General features: G+C 32.4%; 1 protein-coding gene across 3 annotated transcripts in view; it reads left to right on the top strand.

Moving 5' to 3' along the window:
- Positions 1 to 278: 278 nt before the first annotated feature.
- LOC143236640 (alanine aminotransferase 1-like) overlaps positions 279 to 24,241 on the top strand; it is a 50,546-nt gene continuing 26,583 nt past the window's right edge. For 2 of the 3 annotated variants that reach the window (XM_076475011.1, XM_076475010.1), the window contains exons 1-7: positions 284 to 799; positions 7,753 to 7,842; positions 15,389 to 15,497; positions 18,778 to 18,908; positions 21,245 to 21,358; positions 21,881 to 22,010; positions 22,603 to 22,682. In XM_076475011.1, the coding sequence (XP_076331126.1) occupies positions 566 to 799; positions 7,753 to 7,842; positions 15,389 to 15,497; positions 18,778 to 18,908; positions 21,245 to 21,358; positions 21,881 to 22,010; positions 22,603 to 22,682 (888 nt within the window). In that variant the 5' untranslated portion in view covers positions 284 to 565. Of the gene's footprint in view, positions 800 to 7,752; positions 7,843 to 15,388; positions 15,498 to 18,777; positions 18,909 to 21,244; positions 21,359 to 21,880; positions 22,011 to 22,602; positions 22,683 to 24,241 lie in introns of all 3 variants that reach the window. The other variant, XM_076475009.1, reaches the window with a different exon arrangement.

Below are 24,241 nucleotides of genomic sequence, written 5' to 3'. Positions count from 1 at the left end.
GGTGATAACTAACTGCCTTCCCTCTAGTCTTACACTGGTAAATTAGGGACGGCTAGCGCAGATAGCCCTCGAGTAGCTTTGCGCGAAGTTAAAAAACAAAACAAAAAACATTAATATATTTTTTAGATAAACATTTAAAGCGGTATTATTTTTCAGTCAATGAGTTATTTATTCAAAAAATATTGTTACAAAAGATATACGGTAACACTCTATACATTATACTGACTACGATAAATGAGTGTGAAAAAAAGAAAAGAATAGTGGGACTGTACAGCTGATTGTATTTTGTTTGCTTATTGATTTTTTTTCGATTTGAGCGCTTCCCTGCGTCAATCTCTGTCGTCATATTCTGTCGTGTTTGAAGGGCGATTTATGTTTAGCTATTGATAACGTTTATATCAGCAGTTTTTGTATTTTAATGTTTAGATAATTTATTTTGTAAATGTTTATGTACTTTTGAGAGCGTTAAAAGAGAAGTGAAGCGCTGAATATTTACGTTTTAGATCGCTAATGATAAGGTAGGGTTAACGTAATCTGAAGAGTACAGAATAGCGCCCTCATCAAGATGGGTTGTGTGTTACGGACACCTTTGCCAAGGATATCCTCATCAATTCGTGAATGTTGTGGATTTTCATTTAGTGTTGGACCATTGAAGACTCAGAGATTAGTACATATTTCCGCAATGACTCCCAAAACATTAACTTTGGACAATATGAATCCAAATGTAATTAAAATGGAGTACGCAGTTCGAGGACCGTTGGTAATTAGAGCCACAGAAATTGAGAAAGAATTAGAAAAGGTATGTATTTTATAAATCTGTATTATTATTTGTTATTCAGTGTTAAACATAAGAGAAAGAGTTAAACAGTTATGCTATAATTATTAATATTGAATTGACAAATTATGCTGTATAACGATAATGAAAATTATTTTACGTAGAGAACATACCACACTGAGTTATCTGGAGAAAAACTGTCTGGCTGTACCTGTTACAACTTTTTTTTTTAATCTATTATTATTAGTATATACACATTTGTTTTCTTGAATTGCTGATTTTAGGAATGGCAATTGGTCAGCAGCCCACCACTACATTTGTTTTAATTGCTTCTAAGTTCTAAGCACCTTGTTTTAGAGAACACTGTACTTATCAATTAATCATATATAATAGATTATTGGGACTATTAATTAACTGATTAGCAAATACCACATTTTGTCCAGCTCTACAAGTAGATGAAAATTATGTGATACGCAAATATTATATTTTTCTAATTAATGGTTTAATCTAATTGAGTCTGCTTTAATCAGTAATTTGCTAAATAAAATAGCAGCACTGACATTGTAAAATAAACTTCATATACTTTCTTTTTTTTACATAAGACACTTTCTTTTAGAATTAGCATATCACATTGAACTCATTAGTTATTTAAGGAACATGTACAGCATTGTTCATTTTCTAATTTCTAACTTGTATCTTCTAGCAACCTACAGCAAGTAGTAAATTATTTCAAAGTTAATAAACAGAAGAGAAAATTGTTTGCTTTACATCCTTATTTACTGTTCTATATCTTAAAAAAATAAGTTTGAGAACTTGTTTGTAAATAGTAAGAATGTATAGACATGTATAATAATTGAAATGTTGCTGTATTTTACACAACACTAGTCCACCAAAATACAACCAAGATAGGTCACTTTGTAAAGTCTAAAGGTCAGTTTTATATTAATGGATATGATAATATGGGTGCTTGTGCACTTTGTCATTCTAACTTCTGTATTGTTAGCCAGGCACAGCTGAATGGCCAGTATAGTAAAAAAAAAAAAAAAAAGTATAAATGTATAATGTTACGAAATTTAAGCTGTTTAATCTAAACACTTGTGTTTTCAAATTATAATTTGTAGTAATTCTAGAACAAGAAAAGCATAATGTATATTTATTTCCTAATTTTTTATGGTGGTTACGAGATTTGTCAAATTGACTGAACCCGTACAGAAATTCATTTGTGAAAATAACATATGAAGTTTTTCTTAAGGAACATTTGATAACTATCTGAACATTATAAGATTTAGTGTGTGAAATTTGAAATCCTTCTGATGCATAAAAGTGTTTTTGGTCTTAAAATGAAAATTACTTTGCATGTTAGATAGGCAATATGTAAAAAGAAAAAAGGCATAATAAAAACACTGCTTAACAAACCTTAAGGCTTCATAAAAAAATGTTATTTTGCACAAGGAAGCCTTGTAATTTTTCTGGTGATAATCTGAACATATGCTTACTAATTTAAAAGTAATAGAATAAAAATTATAGCAATTACAAAATGTTTGAGGTCAGTCCCAAAGAGTGAGTCCATGCTGAAAGAGTTAACATGGTATACTTCAGCAATTTCTGCTAGGTCATTTGTTGTTTCTCATTTTTATTAATGATATGGAAAAAGAGATAACCAGCAAAAAGGTAAGTTTGCAGATGATACTAAATTGTGCTATGGATTTTGGAGCTTTGCAGACTGATTTAGAGTGTGCAGTCAGTTTATTAACACCTGGTAGTTGCCTTTTAACACATTGGCTCCTAAGCCTATTTTGCCGATACTTTCCAGGGTCTCATTAGTCATTTAACAGTTACTTTTTTAAGAAGAGTGTATATGTAGCCATTATGTCCCAGCCAATAAATGGTATTTTAAAAAGAAAATAGAGTGAGTCTTACTGGTAGACTGTCACCACCCACTGCAAGACCCACTGGTGGGTCCTGTAGGAGCCAACATATTAATCTTGATTAAATTAAGGATATTGATTATTGGTTACCACATTGTTTATTATTATTATAGCTTTGCAGGGATATTTGCAGGTTTAGTTAAGAAAAAGATCTGGTATAGCTTTTACAAGTAATTTAAAAATGTTTGTAGACAATATACAATGCAAACAATATATTAAGTTGCTTATGTGGAAATGTTTAATACAAGTTGAAAAAGGGGATCATTCTATAATGTACTAATTAAACATTCATTTGTAATACTGCTGTGGCTACTGTATTTGAGAAACGATGTTGAATTATTGGAAAGGGTTCAGAGAAAAGTTATTAGGATAAATCCAGGTTTGGAGTGGTTTATACATGTATTGGGGATAAATTTAAAATTCTTGACATATTTCTGTGTGGTAGAACATGATTAAATGTTTTGGATTGTTAGAAATTTGGAATCCACTCAAGTTCAGAGGATATTTTCATATTCTTAAAATGTTTTAGGTAGAATGAGAAATTTAAGGTATGGAAATTTCAAACACAAATTAGGTTGAAATTGTTACTTTTCTAATAAAGTAGTCAGTTTATAAGATAGTTTCCCGTCAGTTGTTGTTATAGTTGGAGAATTGAAAGAAGTCAAAGAGCAGATTGCATTAAGCAGCACTGACCCTTTAAACTGGGCAAATTTACATGCTGAAGAAACAATGTCAAACATTTTGAATAATCTTCAAGTTGAGCATAAAACAAAAGTATGATATTGAATTTTCTGGAAGCCCACATTCATATATGTTATATGCATAATTAATGTGGCAGGGATAAGTAAATATATAACAAACTGCTTTCACACAGCAACTAACTAATTTCTTCATTAGTGGTAATTAGCCTTGTATCAAGACAGTAAATATTTTTGAATTTTAAAAATTTAAACTATGAAGATGTTCACAAAGAGCACATGTATTAATTTTTATATCCATGTCAAGTTTTTAACATTGAGCCTTCCCATATAATTTTTTAGCAACACCCATGTTATCAAAGGTATTCTCAATATAAAAATATATATCAGTAACGATGCCTTTATCCAGGAAGGTGGTAAAGCAAAAAAGTCCTTTTGGAAATCATGCTGAGACTCATTAACTACCATCTTTTCAAATGTCTTTCTAAATGACTGAGAATTGACTCCACAATCCTGATAGCAACACAAGTTAGATTAGTAGGCCTAGAATTTTATGGAACCTTTTGTTTAAAGTAGAGATCACATAGGTACTCAATCTAGAATGCAAAAATGTGGTTACAAGATTGGTCAAATCAGTTGAGCACATACAGAGATTTGTCAGTGAAAATAACATAAAATGTAAAGTTTTTCTAAAGAAACATTTTGATAAAACTGTCTGGACATGATAAGGTTTTCACATGTGGAATTTGAAAATTTTCTAATTTAAAAGTATTTTTAAATCTTAAAATACAAATTACTTTACAAAAAGATAAAAGGCATGAGAAAAACAATGCTTAATAAAAATGATATTTTGCATATGAAAGCATTGTAATGTTTACTGATAATTTGTCAAATTTTGTGAACATTCACTTACTAATTTAAAAGTAATAGAACAAAGATTATTACAAGCCCAAAATGGTTACAGGGTCAGTCCCTGGGACTGACTCTATGCTGTAAGGGTAAAGAACAATCTTCTGGAATGTTTCATGACCTTTACTAGCCTGTGCCCTGTGAAATATTAACTTGCATCTTGTTTGGTATGTTTTAGTTTGTGCAATAAGTGCTGATTTGCAAGTTAAAAACTTGATGTTGATGTAATGCTGGATAAGTAAAAGTCTTTTGCCCTAATTAAGGATATAATATTGATTGAAATGGCTCAGTAAATATTTATAAGAAGTTTTTATTAACTTTACATGCAGATATAAATTTTTGTATATAGATGTAGGTGTTGATTTAATCAGTAGTTGTTAGAGCCAATATTCTGTTTTTATAGTAACTTATCTTTTTACAGATGTGCTCTTTTAAAAAAGTTTACTTATAAGAATAATATTTAAAAATAATTCCATGTTCTAAATAACCATGAAAAATATTCATTTTTAGTGTGCAGGTATTGGAATGATGATGGTATACAGGGTGGCCCATATATCCCTACCCATCCATATATCTTATGTATCCAGTGTATCTGTGGGGTGTCACCAGTATTCTTGAGCTCATGTACCCACGTACTTGTCACAATACGCTCTTCAAGTATAAATGGGCTTACATCAGCCATATTTCTCTGAAAAAAAAAGAAACAAATTTATAATACATGCATAATTGAATATAACATAACATATGGATGGGTAGGGACTTACGGGCTACCCTGTATTATATGTTCTGTGTACATCTCTTTGTACCATCAGCAAATTAGATAAAACTAATACTAGTGTTGGAGAAGCACACTTGTACTGACTATCGAGACTGCTGATCACCTTTCAGGTACTGAGTACATATCTGAGTACCAAATTTCAAATTTCAAGTTAAAATAATAATTACAACTCTATTTCAACAATTTTTTACTTGAAAAAATTTATAATTAATATTTACTACACAAAAACAATGAAAACAGTTTGTAATTTATATTTCTGCATATTTCCATGAAGTTTTGCTTGTGAAATACAAGTTTACTGATTTATTTTTAAGAATTTTTCTGTACATCCCAAAGCATAGGTCTATGTTTGCTCTGAACCCTTCATCCATTGAAAATATAATTCTCAGGATTCTATTTTCATTTTCTTTGGTTTTATTAGTACAGCATCTCTTTGGCACCATTTTATAACCTTTAAGTATGTAACCTGAAATTCTAGTAATAAAACTGTTCTTTGAAAATAGCTAGATACAAATTTTAGATATCATTAGATAGAACATATTTTGAAATGGTGTGAGAAGTCTTCTTTGATAGTATGTACGGTAAGCTTATTTAGGTTTAAGGAATATTTAAGTGTTGGTAAAAAGCCCATTGACTGAAGTTCTTTATTATTGAATGTTATTATTACCCGTTTATAATATTCAAACAATTTAAATAAATGAGGTAACTTTTTTATTAAAAAAGAAACTAAATTTATTAGACATAAATTGATCTTGATGAAGAATATTGTGAGAAAAAAAACCTGTTACTTGGATTGTCACCATTGTGAAAGGTCATGTTATTGATAAATCTATTTAAATATTTGTTTTTTTATGATTTATAACCAAAATGAATTGCTTTTACAATTAGCCAAATAAAGAATTAAAAGAAATGTGTTAATGAGTATCAGTCAAATTGATGGTTATTGGGTATTTTTATCTTTATATTAGAAATTTCTGATCAGCAGTAAAAATATTTAAATTCAAAGACAGAAAAATAAATATTTTAATGCTTTTTCAAAATGGTTTTAAAATAAAATTTTGGATATTGCATAGTATAAAATACTGTAGAAAAAATAAAATATATAATTTTTCTTAGAGATGAAACTAATTACTATTTAGTAGATTTTACTATGTTTCATTCAGTTTGGGTGAGTACTCTTATTGTGAGAAGAAAAGAAAAATGAAGACCTTCAATTTAGAAAATATTAGTCAAGGACTGCTAATTATAATTTAATGGAAAAACCCTGCCAGAAGCTTGTAAAGTATTTTCAAGATTAGTGAAGTTTTAGGATTTGTGCCTTAAGTATTGTTTTGCAATATCCCATTGGCTCAGTTGGATTCATGCTCGGGCTGACTAAAGTACTTGTAGCATCTGACAGTTATCTCAAACCTCTACTAGATGTAGCATGTGATACAGTATGGTGAAAAAAAGATATTATCCTGCTCCAAGGAATTCTGTTACAACAGACATTGCAGAATTCACCAAAACAAATTATTCATGACTCCTTTAACCTCCACCAATAGTCTATTTCCAAACTGGCTAAACCAATTGTGCATCATTCATTAGGATTTGGATAACACAGCTATGTTAAAATATTTTTTTTAATATTTTAATTAGACTCAAATACATTCAAAGGTAATTTTGGTAAGTAGAATAAATAATTACTTCTTTTGGTGAGAACTGCAGTTCACAACTTCATACGGTGAGTTTTGGCATTTATTACTCTATAAGTAAGTGGGGATTCATAACTCCATTTGATAATTGAGATTCATTTCCATGTAGCGAGTACTGGAATTGTTAATTGTTATTGTATATAATGTTTTCCATTTTCAATGTGAGAATGCACACATAAAGAATACACATAAATTTGACATATACTTGTGTACCAATACAAACATATTGTGTATAGGGAAGAGTATGAAGATGTCATAAAAGCCAAAAAAAAAAGGCAAAAACTAAATCTGTATAATGATATTTCCAAAGACTTCTGTGGTATATAATCAACAATTTTCCTGTCAGACAAAGAATATGGTAATCAAATATATCACACTGCATTAGCTGGAGGTGAGTTTTATGTGTATTAATACTAAATGTAAATATCACATGTTAGTAAATAATTTTACAACAGTCATTGATACTGCCTTTAGCAAAGTGAGCTGGTAGAATTGAAAACAGAGTATGTTTACCTTTAGCAGTTGCTGTCAATTTCATCATTGTAATCATGGGATGTCAAATAATTGCAAGTTTTTGGTTTTGTCAAGTCTTAACGTCTGATTACAATTCAACAGACCAATATTAAACTTGCACACTCATAAAGAATGAGGTTTGTTTCATTATATGTGTGTATGTATATACATATGTATGTTTTTTTCTTATGATGATGACATAAAACATAATTAATTCTTAAACAATTAATATTGGCCAATATACATAATTAACAATTGATATCTGCTGACATAATTGTAAAAATGGAATTTGCTTCTTGGTCTTGAAAATTCCTAGTTGAAGCTTAGAGGAAATTGTGTTGGATAAATATTTCTAGTGAAATTAAACTGTTGGGTATGGTTGTATGTAAAGGTGAACTTTTGGGAAACATTTGGACTTATATTAATATCAGTTTGTTTTTTTTTACCCCTTTTCCAGGGTATGAAAAAACCATTTTCTGAAGTTATAAAAGCAAATATTGGAGACTGCCAGGCTATGGGACAGAAGCCCATTACATTCCTGCGTCAGGTGAGTAAGCTGATAACTTTTTACATTAAGCATTTAAGGTGTAGAAACATCAATTTCAAAAGTCAAATGTTGCACACACCACTATTCTAAGGATAGGTTATCTTTTATTCTACAGGTGACAAAAATTCTTTCAAAGTGTTAAAGTTGAAAATTTTATTACTTCAAGTAGCTTGGCACATGATGTTGTGATTGTTCAATAAATGTTAATATTGTCTTGTACAAAGTTGAAGGTTAAAACACTTTTTACTGTTTATTCGAATATGGTGCATTATCTCCACTCACATAAATGGCTATTCTCGTTCATTTCTGCCCTCTATATGCAAAACAAATTTGTCCACACACCACAATCCTTGAGTTCCCATATATATACCTTACAAATCAACTAGCCCAAATGGGTATCACATGTAAATAATTATGTGACAAACCTCTACCAGAAAGAGTGCAACACACTCTCTTGATTCATTTGACTCTGATTCCACCAAACTGTTACTTCTCATTTGGCAATACTGATGTCAAAACATTTTAGTTGTGATCTTCATATTTGTTCAACTTCATATTCTTGTTTCATTATTATTTCAAGATGAATTATATTTTTGTTTTTCAACAGTTAATGACTTTTCAGATAACTTATTTGGTCCCTTTGGTGGGGATTCCTGAACATGGTGAGGGGGACCTCCCAGGGAAGGTTCTGTTCTTTTAGTTCACATCCTCTGGGATCTAAACATCCACCCACGTGTTTGCCGTGCATGGTGACCCATGAAGGGGAGGAGAGGGTCCTGTTGGTTTAGGGGTCCAACCCTAACACACCACTTTGGCCTTGAATTCCTGTAGACGGGTGGCCTTGGGGTGGCCCTCTAGGGTCAATTGGCTGGTCCACTTGGCCTGGGATCAATCAATTACCAGTGTTGGATGTTCTCAAAAGGTGTTGTGGACACTGTATCTGATGCTGGTGTTTGGGTATAGTGCTCACAAAACCCTGGCATTGTTGCAGTGTCCTTGTTTGGAATTGTAGTGTGTCCCCTCGTAGGGCTCCATGGTGGGTGGGGTCAGAGGGAACTGAAATTTCCTTTATTTATTATGGATCTTTCAAATAAAAACTTAAATAAACTAATGGAAAAACAGTCCATTGGTAAACAACCACATCTTGAAGATTCTGAGCAGCAATCTTCAGTATCTGTAACACATGTACTTGATTTTCTTATATTACATTCTCTTTCAGACAAATCTTCAGGGCAAATTTCTCCCTTTTTTATTCAGAAGGGACTAGAGGTACTTGCTGACTCTTCAAAGTCAATCAAAAAGTTTTGCTCTGGTGACATATTGGTGGAAACATTCACATCTAAAAACAGTGAACTCCTCTTACATTCAAAGGTGATTGGGGATATACCTATTGAGGTCATGCTCCATGCTACTTTGAATTCATTACAAGGAGTTATTTGAGAGGGATTTGAAGAACATCCCCAAGTCAAATATATTTCTGCAACGAGGCATATCTACACTTACATAGATGGAATTACGATGCCAACCAATGTTCTCATTTGAACATTCACATGACCACATCCACCTGCCATCATCAAGGCAGGTTACTTTAATTGTAAGATACAGTCATACATTTTAAATCCTCTCAGATGTTTCCAGGGTCAGTGGTTCAGTCACTCAAAGTCATCATGTCATGGTTCCTTGACATTTGCTCATTGTGGTGGCAAGGACCACAATGCCTATAATTGTAAAACAGACCTTCATTGCTTCAGTTGCTGTAGCTCTCATACATCCGAATTTCATTCTTACCCTAAATAATTGGAAGAAAATGAGGTTCAGCATTTGAAGAAGAGTCAAAACATTATTTACCCTGAGGCTCGAAAGTTGCTGTCCACCACTTCATCTCAGACGTATGCTGCTGCACTTTGTCCCACTAGTACAGTGGGAATGCAGATGGATCTCTCTGTGCCTCCAAAAGAATCATTCTCAAACCATATGAAAAGCCTTTTGACCTCCATGGTTAAAAAAAGTTGATGAATCAATGTCAACACCCATCTCTGTCCCTGTCATTCATTCCAGCAAACCCCAAGATTCACTTTCTTTGGTTCCAGGTATGGGCATTTCCTCAGCTATATTTTCTTTTCCAGCCCCAAGGTTGAAAATGATCATTCATTCATGTTCTCAATTGCTGGAATCCTCTTCCAACAACAAAGACCTGCCCAATCGACCCAGGTCAAGATTCATGGAGGTTGACAGACCTGCTTCAAATAAAGAAAAAAGATGTCATTAACAGAAGGGCTCTCCACCCAATTTGCCTACGTATAAATAAAAATGGTCACCTTGATACAATGGAACTGTCAAAGTTTATGTTCCAACCTGAATGACATCAAAGCACTGATTGCTTCCTACCATTTTGTATATATTTCCTTACAGGAAGCATTTCTGAAACCTGCTGATACAGTCTTCTTTTGGCAGTTTTCTATGCACAGAAATGACAGGCTGTGTGATGGACGAGTGCATGGAGGGGTGGCATTGTTGGTTTATTGGCATGTGCCCACCCTGTCTTTACCACTTGACACACCCTTGGCAGCCGTAGCCATCCATGTTTCCTTGGGTCATACCATCACTGTTTCTTCTCTCTGCTTGTTGTCTGGAGAGACATATGATCAATCAGACTTTGATGCTCTCATTGAACAGTTGCTGTCTCTCGTTTTAAACCTGGGAGACTTTAATGGACATAATCCCCTCTGGAGAAGTGCTGACATTGATGGGAGGGGTTACTCCATAGAGGGTATGCTATCTGATTGCAAACTTTCTCTTTTCAGTACTGGCTCTTATTTTCATGCACTAGTCAGTCACTTACTGCTATTGATCACTTAATTTGCTCCCCTTCAATATTCTCTCACTTTTCATTGAGGGTTTACAATAACTCATGAGGCAGTGATCATTTTCCTGTAAGTTTGAGAGAGACTGGCTGTGGTTGATGCCACCTGACCCACATGCCCAGGTGGAAGCTGGATCAAGCCAACTGGTCCTCTTTCATTGCTCTTGCATAACTTGATCCTGCCATCATCTGTAAGCCATCAATAGATTACTGCATGGCAGCAGTAACTGTGTTATACAGTTAGCTGTTCAATGTATTCCTAAAACCTTGACACATTTTTCATGATATCCTTGTCTGTGGTGGAATCCTGCCTCCCACATGGTATGAAAGGATCAAAAATGGGCTTGTGATACTTTTCATAGGTATCCCACACTCTTGGACTACATGGCTTTCCAGCAAGCCCGTGCACCTGCTCAGTGGGTAAGATGTCAAAGCCAGAAGGAATCTTGGATTAAGTTCACAGCATATCATCTGTCACAGTTCCATTGTCATTTGGGACAATATTTGAAAGGTCAGTGGGCAGTGTAATTCTGTTCCCCTCTCCATCTTGTTGTCTGATGGCCAGAAATTAGCTGGTACCCAGAGCATCACCATCATTGTAGGTGAAAACTTTTGCCGGATTTCAAGCACTTCTGCTTCATCCTTTACCTTCTTAGCTAGCAAGACTAGGGCAGAGTGATCACCTCTTTCCTTTTGAGCTGATTGTCTCTCTGACTATAATCACCCTTTTACACTGATGAAACTCAAACTGGCTCTTCATTGTTCTGGCAGTACATCGGTCAGACCTGATGACATACACTACGAAATGCTGCACCATCTACCTCATGCTTTTCTTGCTATTTTTCTGATTGTTTTTAACTGGATTTGGCAGAGAGCATTTTTCCTGATGCCTGGTTATTGTCCTACCATTCTCCAAGCCTGGGAAGGATCCCAAGATTCCTTCAAAGTACCGTCCAGTTATTTTAATGAGCCATCTCTATAAGACCTCGGAGAGGATGGTTAATACTTGTTTTGTGTGGTTCCTCGATTCAAACATCCTCCTCTCACCTACCCATTGTGGGTTCTGATGGCAGTGCTCCCCCATGGACCACCTGATTTGACTTGAAATATCAATCAGAGAAGCCTTTTTCAAATGACAACATTTTGTATCAATATTCTTTGACATTGAGAAGGCTTATGGTACTACATGGAGGTATGGAATTTTGCAAGACCTCCTTTTATGAGTTACATGGTCATTTTCCCATTTTTGTTATAAATTTTGTATTGGACAGGCAATTCCAAGTTTGTGTGAGCTTAACACTTTCCCATCCTTTTCTACAGGAACTAGGAGACCCTCAGGGCTGTGTTTTGAGTGCCACACTTTTCAGTGTAAATATTAGTGCCATCACTGAGGAACTCCCTCTTACTGTTGCAAATGGGCTCTTTGTTGACAACTTTCACATCTCATATCAGTTGTCAAACATAAGGTATATTGAGGGACAGCTACAGACTGCCCTCAATCATTTACTGAAGTGGACCACAGCAAATGATTTTAATTTTTCTCTTTCTAAATCTATTTGCATACACTTTTGCTGCCAATGGGGTATTCACCCTGATCCTGGACTCCTTATTGGTGAAATTGTGCTACCTGTGGTCCCTGAGACAAAATGTTGGGGCTTATCTTTCTACCACACATCAAGCAGCTACAAGTCAAATGTACAAGAGCACAAGATCCTCCATATTCTCTCTTCAACCATTTGGGGAGTGGATCAATGTTCTGAGCTAAAGATATATCGTTAGACAGTGGTATTAGCGATGGTAACACTGTTCACTTTGAAAATGTTTTAGTTTTTCAAAGGCCATTAATCTTTTTAATGCCAATTAAGTTTTCAGTTCATAAATTAGACCTCTTTTTTTTTAGTGTAATTCATCTTTAAGGGTTAAAGTACATCTAGTTCGATATGAACTTAGAAAATAGTTGTGATGTCAAATAACTTAAAACCAGGACTGGAAAGGCGAACTTCGGTGACTAATGCTGATGTTTGAACTTATCCATTATTCATCGTGGTAAGTTATGATGATCAAAATTGTGCTACAGAAAGTCTTTTAAAACTTGTATTACTATAGTTTCTCTCTTCGTGCTGTAAACTAGATATAAAAATTGGATTTAATGCTAGTTATGTTTTTAATTCAAAAATTAAACTTTGGTTTGTTTTACCTTAATTTCTTTTTATGAATTGTAATAATTTTACTTTAATTTTAACTTTTTTACCAGATGTTTGGTGCAGATAGCTTAGTTGCTTTGTGCCATAAAACAAACACCAAACCACCCAACTAACCAATTTATTTGGTTAGATTTTAGTCAAATTAACATCTGAGGTCTCTTCATTGGACTCTGCATGACCACTGGAATCTTTCATGGGATCCATTGAAGGTACTATTTCTCTTCCTTTCTATCCTTATAAACAACCAATATTGGTGGCTGGATAAGACTTGCACATCAGTGGATGTTCTACTTTTCTGCCTTCATCTGAATTTGCCAATCTTCACAAAAGCTTCCCATCAGGGTTGGGGGTGTAGGTTGATCAGCAGGAAGTTTCAGGTCGGTGGTTTTTGGTCAAAACATCTCACGTTATCAACACCCTATAGATTATGACTTTATTCCATACCTTGAATCATTTTTCCAGGAATTGTCAGATGATAATCCATTCTAACAATTTTAAAGTGGTGGCTTATTTCAACCACCAATGCAGCAACCATTCTTGTTCTTTTTTTTGATCAACCTTGGATTTTCCTTTCTTTGGGCTACAAATTCATTATTCATGACATTGCTTGTCTTGATCCAGGTGCTTTCAATCTTGTTGCATATTATCTTTTTTGTTCCAACAAAGTTTATTCAACAGAATGGTCTCTCAATTCTCTTGTATCAAAGTGGGTATGCCTTTAGAGGGATACTCCTCACCTGGATACATTTGCCACGTTTATCAATAGCAAATTACCTCTGTTTTGATCTTCAGTTCTTCATACTCTTGGTTTGGATGTTGATGTATTTAGTCAAAATGGAATCAACCAATACCCATATGTTTATCCTCCATATCCATTTTCTTCACAGGGGGCTCTCAATCATCCATGCCACTCTGAGTCAAGCCTTTCCAGTTGCTCCTTCCTGACTGGCAAAGCTGTAGTTCTTGTGGCTGCTCCAACTCCAACCTGCCCATCTGTTACCTCTTCCTATTACACCATCTCTCAGTCACCAGCATTTCATTCATCCCTTAATATCATTTATCTTCATGTCTGGTTTTTATCTGGTGTTTGTGAGGATATTTGGTTTGTCCTGGCAGATCACTTTCTTTTTAGCTTGTTCTAAAAATGTTCATCAGCATAATTAAAATGTTTCTGCCATTAGTCCTTGGGTCAGAAATACTTCCTTCACTCAACCCACTGTTTCTTATGTTATGAATTTTCTAACTTGGCTGTTTGATCAGGGTTTTTCTGTTTTTATTGTACGTTATTAGGCTTTTCTACCCCACACTTTTCATTTTTTCAGGTCCTGTAAATTTTTAACCTCTCCCACCACTCTTTCATTCTTGTTGCATTCCTTCTAGATTAGCTGGACACCTCAACATGCAGTGCTTTCAGATTGGGATGTTAATATGATTTTTCACTACTTCACTTTGGATTCATTTGAACCACTGTTTTCCTGCTTGATTTTTCACTTATCCCTTAAGACTAATTTCCTTTGCCTATTGGCCTGTGTATGTAGTCAGTTGGATTATTTATTTATTTGCCAACAATGTTTCACCTGCTTTATATTATTCCACAAATTTTCTCTCTGACCTGGATCAGTCTTTCCTTTCCAAAAACTTCAACAGCTCAGGAGACCAATTTCTTCTTGTTGCTAATTTTTCTTCTTTCCATTTCCAGTGATTATCTTTGGTTAGATCAAGATATAGGATACTATGTCTTGTCTGTGCTCTTTATTTTAAAGTTTCTCACACAGCCTTCTTCCATGATGCCCATTTTTACCTATTTATTCCTTGGTAGGCATCTTCTGTTCATGACATTTTTTCTTCCACCTTGACCAGTTAGTATTGGTTTTAATTTGATTGTCTTCTTGTAATTTGTTCTAGGTGTCTTCTTATCAAGTCAGACACCTTATCTTTTACTTTAAATCTCACCTCTGTTGCCCCTTGGAGGAAACATTTGCTATTTGAAAGTTTATAGGTCATGCCTGTAGAAGTGTATATCATTAGTTACAACTATTATCTTACCACAAAGGTGTTTATTAACCAGGCTAGGATGTTTAGAAAGGAACTCCAATTTCCTCACTGCTGTCTATTTCTTTAGTTGCCTGGTTGTTATGTTATTTTAGCCATTATTGATTATTCCTGAATAATTTCTATTCATACCTATTTCAGAAAAATTAAACACCCTGCACTGATTGTCTAATTTATGAAACTAGCATTAATTGTTCATCTTAGGGTTAATTAAAATCTTGTTCTGACTGGTATTTTTACAAGTAATGACTATGTTCACTGAAAGGATATATTATTATGTATTTTTTTAGAGGTTTTAGCCCTTATGAAGTGTATTTTAAATGTTCTAACTGTGTATTGTGGACAGAAACATAATACATTTGGAAGTTTCGGGCATTTTTGCATATATCTATTAATAATTATTTACTATTTTTCTTTTTCTTTGTAGGTTTTGACACTGTGTGCATATCCAGATCTTTTACAAAGTGACATATTTTCTTCTGATGTGAAGGAACGAGCACAAACTGTTCTTTCTCACTGTGGGGGTAAAAGTGTAGGTATGTGCAATGACAGGAAGTGCTTGTTTGTCAGTTGATGATGGTAAAAGTGTCTGTTTGGTAATAATAAAAGTGAAGAGGTGTGCAAAGACAAGCTTTTTAAATATTTGCTGCTTATTGTTAAGAAGTTTATTTAGAAAGTTAGTTAAATTTATGACTTATTTCATCTTAGTAATGAAGCAGGAGTCATAAAAACATTTGAAATGTATTACAAATATGTAAAAAACATATCAGTTGATTACAATGTTGTGAAACTTGCAACACATACAAGTAGAGATTATGTCAGGTAATGAGCATGTTATAAACATTTTTTAATATATCAGTGTATGTGTAGAGATTATTTCAGCTGATGAACTTGTCAAATTTCTATGATACATAAAATAGCAGAACTTAAGGGTTTCCTAAAGTAGTGATTGTGAGATGTTGAATTAAAAGTTGTGTATTCAATGTAATTTTAAATTTGTTAACAATGTATTAAAATATATACATTCATAATACTAATACTCAGCTTGTTGTACTCATCTGACAAGATATAGTGTTCATAATAATAATTTTTAAATTTAATGCTACATGTTATTTTACAGTTACCACACTGGTTATTTATTGTGGCATTTTGGTAAAGTTTTGGGTTGAGACAAAATCCTTTGGTTCACATTGTGTATATGTGCACAGCTATTTTGAAATCCTTTTGTAAAATATCAGAAATTATTTAAATGTAATTCAAAGAGTCACTTTTTTCTATACACTTTGTAGGAAAATTATATTAAAAAATTCAAATATTGAACTTTCTCCAGCACATCAATGTAAAGCATAGTACAATTTGTAACAATATTAAACCTGCTATATTAGTTCCAGTTACTTACTTCTGCTCACATTTTCAACTATCCTTGACTTAACTACCCTCTAGTGTACAAATTTCCAATTGCCTCTAACCTTGAAAATCCCACCTAATTGTACATGTATAACATAAGGTTCAGCTGCATTTAAGCATGCAAAATAGCATGCTACAGTCTACCGTTAATAGAAGTGCAGCAAATTGATAACTGACTCCCTCAATACAGTTAAATGAAATCTCCACTTCTCAATTTGGCACAACTGTGTTAAAACCTAGTGCTTGCTTTTCTTTTTTTATTTATCTTTAGTGCATTTTGGAAAATATTCATTTACTGATACTTGCATTTCAAAGTATTCTTTCTTATCTACTAACGAGTTGAATTTCTTTATTTGGTTGTGAATTCTATTTCTCACTCATTTGCTTGTAGTTAGTCATTGTTCATAAATTCACAGTTTAATATTATGACTGCAGTGGTTACTGATGGTGCTGGTGTTCAACAGCTCCCAACAAAGGCTGCAGATGCAGCATTATCAGTGGACCAAATGTCAGCTGTAGTTCATTAATATATAGCTTCTTTCGTTTTAGCCAAGGGATGTTTGGTCTACAAGCAATTCTTTTCATTACATGAAAATGTAGATAAGGACAGTGCAGACTTGGACATTTCCCCCTTTCTGTTGGGATGGGATTAATGCAGTAAAACCTGAGATTTCAGGCCATTGGTCTCAGAAGAAGTTAAGTCTTTGCATTAATCATTTGGGACTCTTTGGTATTCTTGAGAAATGGCTCATTTTCTATTATCTCTGCTGGGCATGACAGTTATGACCCATCCTAACAACTCAACAGTTGTTTTTGTATCACTAGTCAAGGGGATACTCATTTCTGGTCTGTATATTTCTGCACTCTAAATCTACTCTTCTGGACTCACAGCCATCAACTTTATGCACTGACTTGTCACATACTGGGTGCCTTAAGTCTTGTTATGGATTGATTAGACCATCTGAGTGATTTCTTGACCCCAGATATTATTCTGATGGCTATTTTCTCAGTTAGATTTTCCCCAGCTGGTTACATTTACCACTCATTTGAATGCCAAGCATTCTCTCTTTTGGCCCTCACTTCCACATCTATTGGTTTTGACCTTGGATGTATTCAGTCAGGATTGAAAAGACCTTTAGACATACTCTCCCGTGCATCTTCTACAATAGTAATTTCTCTCATCCAATCCACTTCATATGACTTGTGTCTGAGTGGCTTAACCTTGGTTTCTGTCCCTTCTTTAGGAACAACCTTAATACCTTTCCCTTTCTTTTGGGTCTTCCTCTGGCAACCTCACTTAGAGTTGCTTCATTTTTCTGATCCCACACTCTGGCTTTATAAGTGGCTTTTGTCTGGTTGCTTGCAAGGTGTTTAGTACTATACACACATGCAGCATCTCTGTTGTCTCTCACTGTCCTTTCTCCATCCATATCTGTATATCAACATAACTGGAGAATATTCTGTCATTGGCTTATCCGGCATGAATTCTACCCTTTCTTAGATATTTGATTTTGTATATGAGTATTTGACAATGGTGTGTTCTTTTCAACCATTGCAAGTTATAGGGCATCCCTGACTTCTACTTTTTGTTTTTTCTATTTTGGCTGTGTGTTTTCTTTTCCAGTTATTTCCTTTCATATCCCATATTTAATCTTGCTCTGACCCAGATTGCCTACCACATCTGATCTGTGCTTTACAGTGTTAAATCTGTGAAGTTGGATGTTTAATTCATTGTGAACAATAGTAAACCTGCTATATTAATTCTGGTTTCTCTGTCTATGAACTAGAATATGTTTATTTCAGTGTATGAAAACTTTAGTATAATTTATTTTTCTTGTTAACCTTTATTTATAGTGTTAAATAACTTAAGTAGTTTTTCAGTTAATATTCATAGCTACATTATTTCAGGTTTTGAAAATAATGTTAGTCTTGTATTGTTACAGCTTTTTTAAGGAGAACCTAAAATAGCACTACAGATAATTGGAGTTGATATTTTTAAACATTTATTGCTGTAGTTTTTTAGTTTGCTGATGATGTATACATTTGAAGTCATCAAAATTAAATCTGTATTTTTCAAATTTTCTTATTGTTCCTGTAGAGAAACTACAGATAACAGTATAGTGTCTATACTATTGTAACTTTTCTAAAGGCTATTATACTGAAACCATAGATAACAGTGTAAAGTTTATACCATCATAACTGTTCTGAAGGTTTCTTTACTGACATTACAGATAACAATATAAAATATATTATAGTTTTTATAAGCTTCCACCACATTGCACCAATGAATATAATTGAAAATAATTAAAGAAAAGGAGGATTTGTCAATTTTTTTCTACTGGGCAAACAGTAAAATACAGTATTTTAAATTTACAGTAAAAACTACTAGTATTTTTTACTTTTATACAGGTTCTTACAGTGACAGTGCTGGTGTGGAGGTGATAAGGAAACACGTTGCTCAGTACATTGAGAGACGTGATGGTATACCTTCAGATTATCAGAACTGTATTTTGTCTTCTGGGGCAAGTGAAGCTGTTAGGGTCTGTATTTTGAACATACTCTTTTATCTAAAGGAATTTAAACTTCATAGTATGAAAAAACAAAAATACAATCATTATTACTAGAATGAAGAGATAAACTTGTAGACCTGATAATGTAGAATGTAAATGAAATTACTGTAAAGGAAAGTAAAAGTTGGTTACTTAGTAATAAAATTAAATTGTTAAAACTGTTATAAAGAAACAAAATCTTGAAGGTTTGATAATATAAAGAAATAATTGGCATTTAGCATAAAGGAGTTAGAACATTGATGATTTTCTATTTATTTTCCATGTAGAAAATTAATATGTATTTTAATCAGTATCTTTTTAACTTATGATAGATTTTACGAAAGTGTAATGTTTGCAAGCAGGACTTGCTTTCACTTTTTTCTATATAAAAAGCAGGTTTTTCTTACATTATCATGAAACCTTTGTTTTATTGGTTACTTCATTCTAATACAAGTATTTAATGAAGAACATTCATTTTAATAATGATTGTATTGTGAAGCGATTACATTTTTGCTTTTTGTTCAGAATGTTTTAGTAAATTTTACTATAAACATCATCAAAAATATGAATATTACTTCCTGTACTGGTATTCAGTAGTTTGAAATATTCCTGAAATTTCACACTTGTTATTCAGTTTTTTTTTCAAAACAAGTAACTTTTTACAAATATTCAGTTAAGTTTGTTTGTTTGTTTTCTTATAGCAAAGCCACATAGGGCTATCTGCTGAGCTCACCAAGGGGAATCGAACCCCTGATCTTAGCATTGTAAATCAGGAGACTTATCGCTGTACTATCGGGGGGGGGAATTCAGTTAAGAATAATTGCTAGACAAATAGTTTTAGTGTGTGAGATTTTTTTTTTTTTCATTTTAAAATACTTAATTTACTAAGGAAATTCTGGCTGGAGGTTTGGCATAGTGATCCTTTAATTGAATAATTTTAAGACTTGATATCCATCTGTATTTAATATAAACTACGTTTATCAAGCAATACTTTTGCATCACAGCTAGTGAAGAAGAGAAAAGGTTAAGATAAAATACAAAGCCTTGTAGTTACCTAAACATTATGTGCTGAATTATTTGTTAGGTACTACTGATGTACAGTTTTGTAACATATCTAAAAACATCAAGTTTCTTGCTGAGTAGCAAAGTAAAAGAGTATAATGGGCCCTCATAATCTTATAATGAAGATAATGACATTACTTAATAAACAATTTATTACCTGTTCAAAAGCCTCCATGATTTCACTTATTATACAGATCATTCTTTTGTATTTAATTTTTCTTTTTTAATTAAGAAACAGTAGTGTAGCAGCTAAAGCCACGGTATTCTCATCTTCATAACAAAAATTACAGTGTGTGTTTACCTCTTAATTAATATATTAGAGATTTTGGACACTTTTGATTCCAAATTTATAATGAATGGATGTAAAGTCAAAGGCATGTAAAATTGTAATGTACTGAATACAAAAGAATTTAAAAAAATCATCTACAGTCTAATGTCTAATCTTTAATTTTAAACCTTTTATTGTGTTACAAGCTATCATCATTTTCATGTTACATTTTGTTTAAGAGCATTTTCTTTTATCGAATGAGTTTTTAAAATAATGTGCACAGATATGAATATCATATTATAATGGAGCTATTGCTTGAATGATACTGGAAAAAAATTTTTATTACATGATTTACAATCCACAACTTTGCAAAATTTTTATCCTGTGTACATGTAGACTTGCAATATGGGTCATGATTTTCTCATATTGCCTCAATTTCCTGTCACAGAGAACTTTATTTTTGTCCATTCTTAGGATGCAGATGTGAAATCATGAACACATTACATGCAGATTTAATGCACTTGTGCTATCTATATAAATGTAATAGTACTGCCTGTTGCAAGTCAATATAAGTACTTTGCAAGATATGGATGGATCTTCACCAGAATTGCTATGGAGGTTCATTAGGACCATGGGAAAATACACACAAATTTTCAATTTTGCGTTTTGCTGTTTTTATGAGTATTTTTGTAGGCTTTTTTTACTACTCCTTTGCCAAATTTGGCATGAAGGTTTGTTGGATCTTTAAGGAGATACGTTCAAATGTATGGTTTCACATTTTGTGTTTTTCTGTTTTTATGGGTGTTTGGTGTTGTTTTTTAAATTGTACATAAAGGAAACAACTTTTTTTGTTTTAAGGTAATCTTTCTTTAATCATGAATTTACATAATGTCTGTCCGGGTTATGGGTACCCCATCTAATAAAGTAATAAAGGAAGAATATACTTTTGTGGTATGAAATATTCATTATCAACCTTTTTTTTTCTCTTAACTTATAGTCTGTTATTAGCATTCTGAATCATTCAGAAAGTGGCAAGCCACCTGGTGTTATGATTCCAATTCCTCAGTATCCTCTGTACTCGGCAACACTAGCTGAATATGACATGTATCAGGTAAGATTTGCATGACAAAGTGTAATGATTCTCATTCTCTGATATCCTCTGTACTGAAAAATAACTGAATATAATAGATAGCAAGTAAGATTTAGTTCAGATGGTGTCACCAGGGAATGATATCTGAATATAACGTGTCAGGTAAGATTTGTATCGACTGGTGTAATAATTAATCTCATTCTCAGTATAATGATAATATACTACTGTAAGTAAATATCATGTATGTAATATAAGAATTGAATTACTTTGTATCATGATTTTATCATCTAAGAGTAAATGATGGTTAAAAGAGGTAATTATTAAATATTTTAGTCATAGAAGTTTTTAAAGATTTTTCACATTAAATCAGTAATCTTGTTGTTAAATTATCTTTAGTAAATTAAGTGATTGTGCATCATTGAATAATCATAGTGATGGAGGTAATTAATCATGTACTGTTGATCAAGTGCTATATTATTGGACAGTTTATTTCATTCAGTAAACCAACATTTTTAATATCATTTTCTAAATTGCTTGCATTAGGTTAATTATTACCTTGATGAAAAAAATGAATGGGCACTAGACATCAGTGAATTGAAACGAGCAATAAAAGAATCGAGAAGCCATTGTGAACCTCGAGGGCTTGTTGTAATCAATCCTGGAAACCCAACAGGTAGATAGAAATGAAATGTTTAAAACTCACATACATTTAGTAAGCATGAGTTCATTTGTAGACAAAAGAAGCTGAATTTTTAATTGAAGTATTTCCACAAAATATTTCTTGAATATATGGAGTCAAAGTATTGACTGCTCTCTGTGCAAACTGATTTTCATGTTGAGATTAAAAAATATTTTTTCCTCTTAAAAATCTCATATATTTGCATAATCTCTAAAACCTTCTAAATAAATCTCAGAACTTTTTTTTTTTTCAAATAAAATTTTGATATTTTCTCTAATCTATTTATATGAGGTTGGTAAGTTTCACAAGCCTCAAGATCATCATCGTGAGTGATACCATGTAGGAACAAACTTTCGTAAAGTGTAACATTTTGCAAACAGAAATACTCATAAGGGGTAGCTGTGTGGGACCTAACACTTATGAGGCTTTTCTGCTGACATTTTATTGTGATTGAAAAAACTAAAAGTTATTTATACTTTGTTTATTATCCAGAAAACACTTAAGTTACGAGTCGTTTTGCAAAAACTTTACTAACAAGAGAAACAATAAAAGAAAAAGAAAATATAATTTTTGTTTCTTCGTTCAGGATCTGTGCTTACACGAGAAAACATAGAAAATGTTATCAAATTTGCTCATGAAGAAAAACTTTTTTTAATGGCTGATGAGGTAAGCTCTTACAAGTATAATATGTTTTTTTAACTCTAAGGACATGATCTTGTAACCATTATGAAACTGTGAAGGTATACATACAAAAACTTGTAATAAACATCACAAGACAAATGGATACATTCTTAAATTATTTACACTGAAGATTTGTCTGTGAATATATGGAGTCAGACTTGACTGTTCTTAATGCAGTAATTTCAATATTAAGATGAAAAATAATTTTTTCATCTGAATATTTTCAAATTTCATATGTGTAACTTCTAAAACCTTCTAAATAAATATCAGTCTTTATTTTTTCAGTGAAACATTATTTTATCCAATTAAGTATGGACTTATTTGATTTAATTGATCTTGTAACCACCACAAAAAAGTGGGAAGTAAATATAAATTACCCTTAATATTTTGTCTTGAATGATTGCAGATTTTAACAGTAAACTATAATTGTGTGTCCTGAATACTTAAAATATATCCATGAAACAAACTGTATATCACTCTGTAAACACTGTGGATCAGGTTATTGGATTGTATGAACTAATTTATGAGCTACTCCCAAACATGGCTTGTGAAGAAATTTTTTATTTTACTTAATTTAATCTAATAATTTCTAAATTATATATTCTAGTTACTTGTATAAGAATAAATAAATATACATAAAAATACAATAAATTTAGTACTTACCTCTGGCCTCTTGTTTTTTGCTGTTGGCCTACAGATGAAATTTAAGACTACTTTTTTGTAGTAATAATATTTGTATACAGGATAATTTTTATCTATTTGAAAAATGCATATAATAAAATATTACTATTATAGTTAAAATGGTTTTCTAATTAAAGCATAAGTCAATATAATTTGGCAATAGATATTTTCAATCTGAAGATGAAATGTGTTAACACTGAGCTGAAAACAACATAGTTTTATATGACATTTGGTAAATTAAAACTTTTTCTTTCTATTGGTTGTAAATGAACTTATAAAACTGTCAGAGAAAGTCATTAGCAATTTGTGAAAATAGGTTGTGAGAGGTTAGCATGTCAGGTGGATCTAACTTTCTTGTTTTTGATTCCATAAACAAAGAAAAATAAAGGCTACACAAATTATAATTTGCCTTAGTAATTTCTGTGCTGTAATGACTAAATTACATTGAACTCAGGAAAATAAAGAAGGGTGATGGTAAATGAATGATGGGTAAAAATGATATTAATAAATGTCACTATTTTCATACAAGGTGAGGTTGAATATTTAAATATTTTCTTTTAAAATTAAGAAATTAAAACTTGTATTAAAATTTGGTTTATTAACAACATTTCAATATCAAGTTCATTTATATAAATTGATAATAAATATGAGTTTAATTAAATTTTAAATGTAACTGAAAAATCAGTGATATGCACACTTTTAACTCCCTGTAAATAAAGAGTTAATAACTGATAAGTTCTTGTGAGTATAAGATATTTCTTGGTTACTATTAATCATGAACCTAATGCCTAATGAAGTAAGTTGTGAAAGGTATATATACATTTATTTATTTATTAATGGCTGATAAAATATAAGTTCTTAAA

Source organism: Tachypleus tridentatus, chromosome 13 (genome assembly GCF_004210375.1).
Source record: "Tachypleus tridentatus isolate NWPU-2018 chromosome 13, ASM421037v1, whole genome shotgun sequence".
Lineage (NCBI taxonomy): Eukaryota > Metazoa > Arthropoda > Merostomata > Xiphosura > Limulidae > Tachypleus > Tachypleus tridentatus.
Note: the sequence above shows the minus strand (reverse complement) of the source record. Positions and strands in the feature narration are given on the sequence as shown.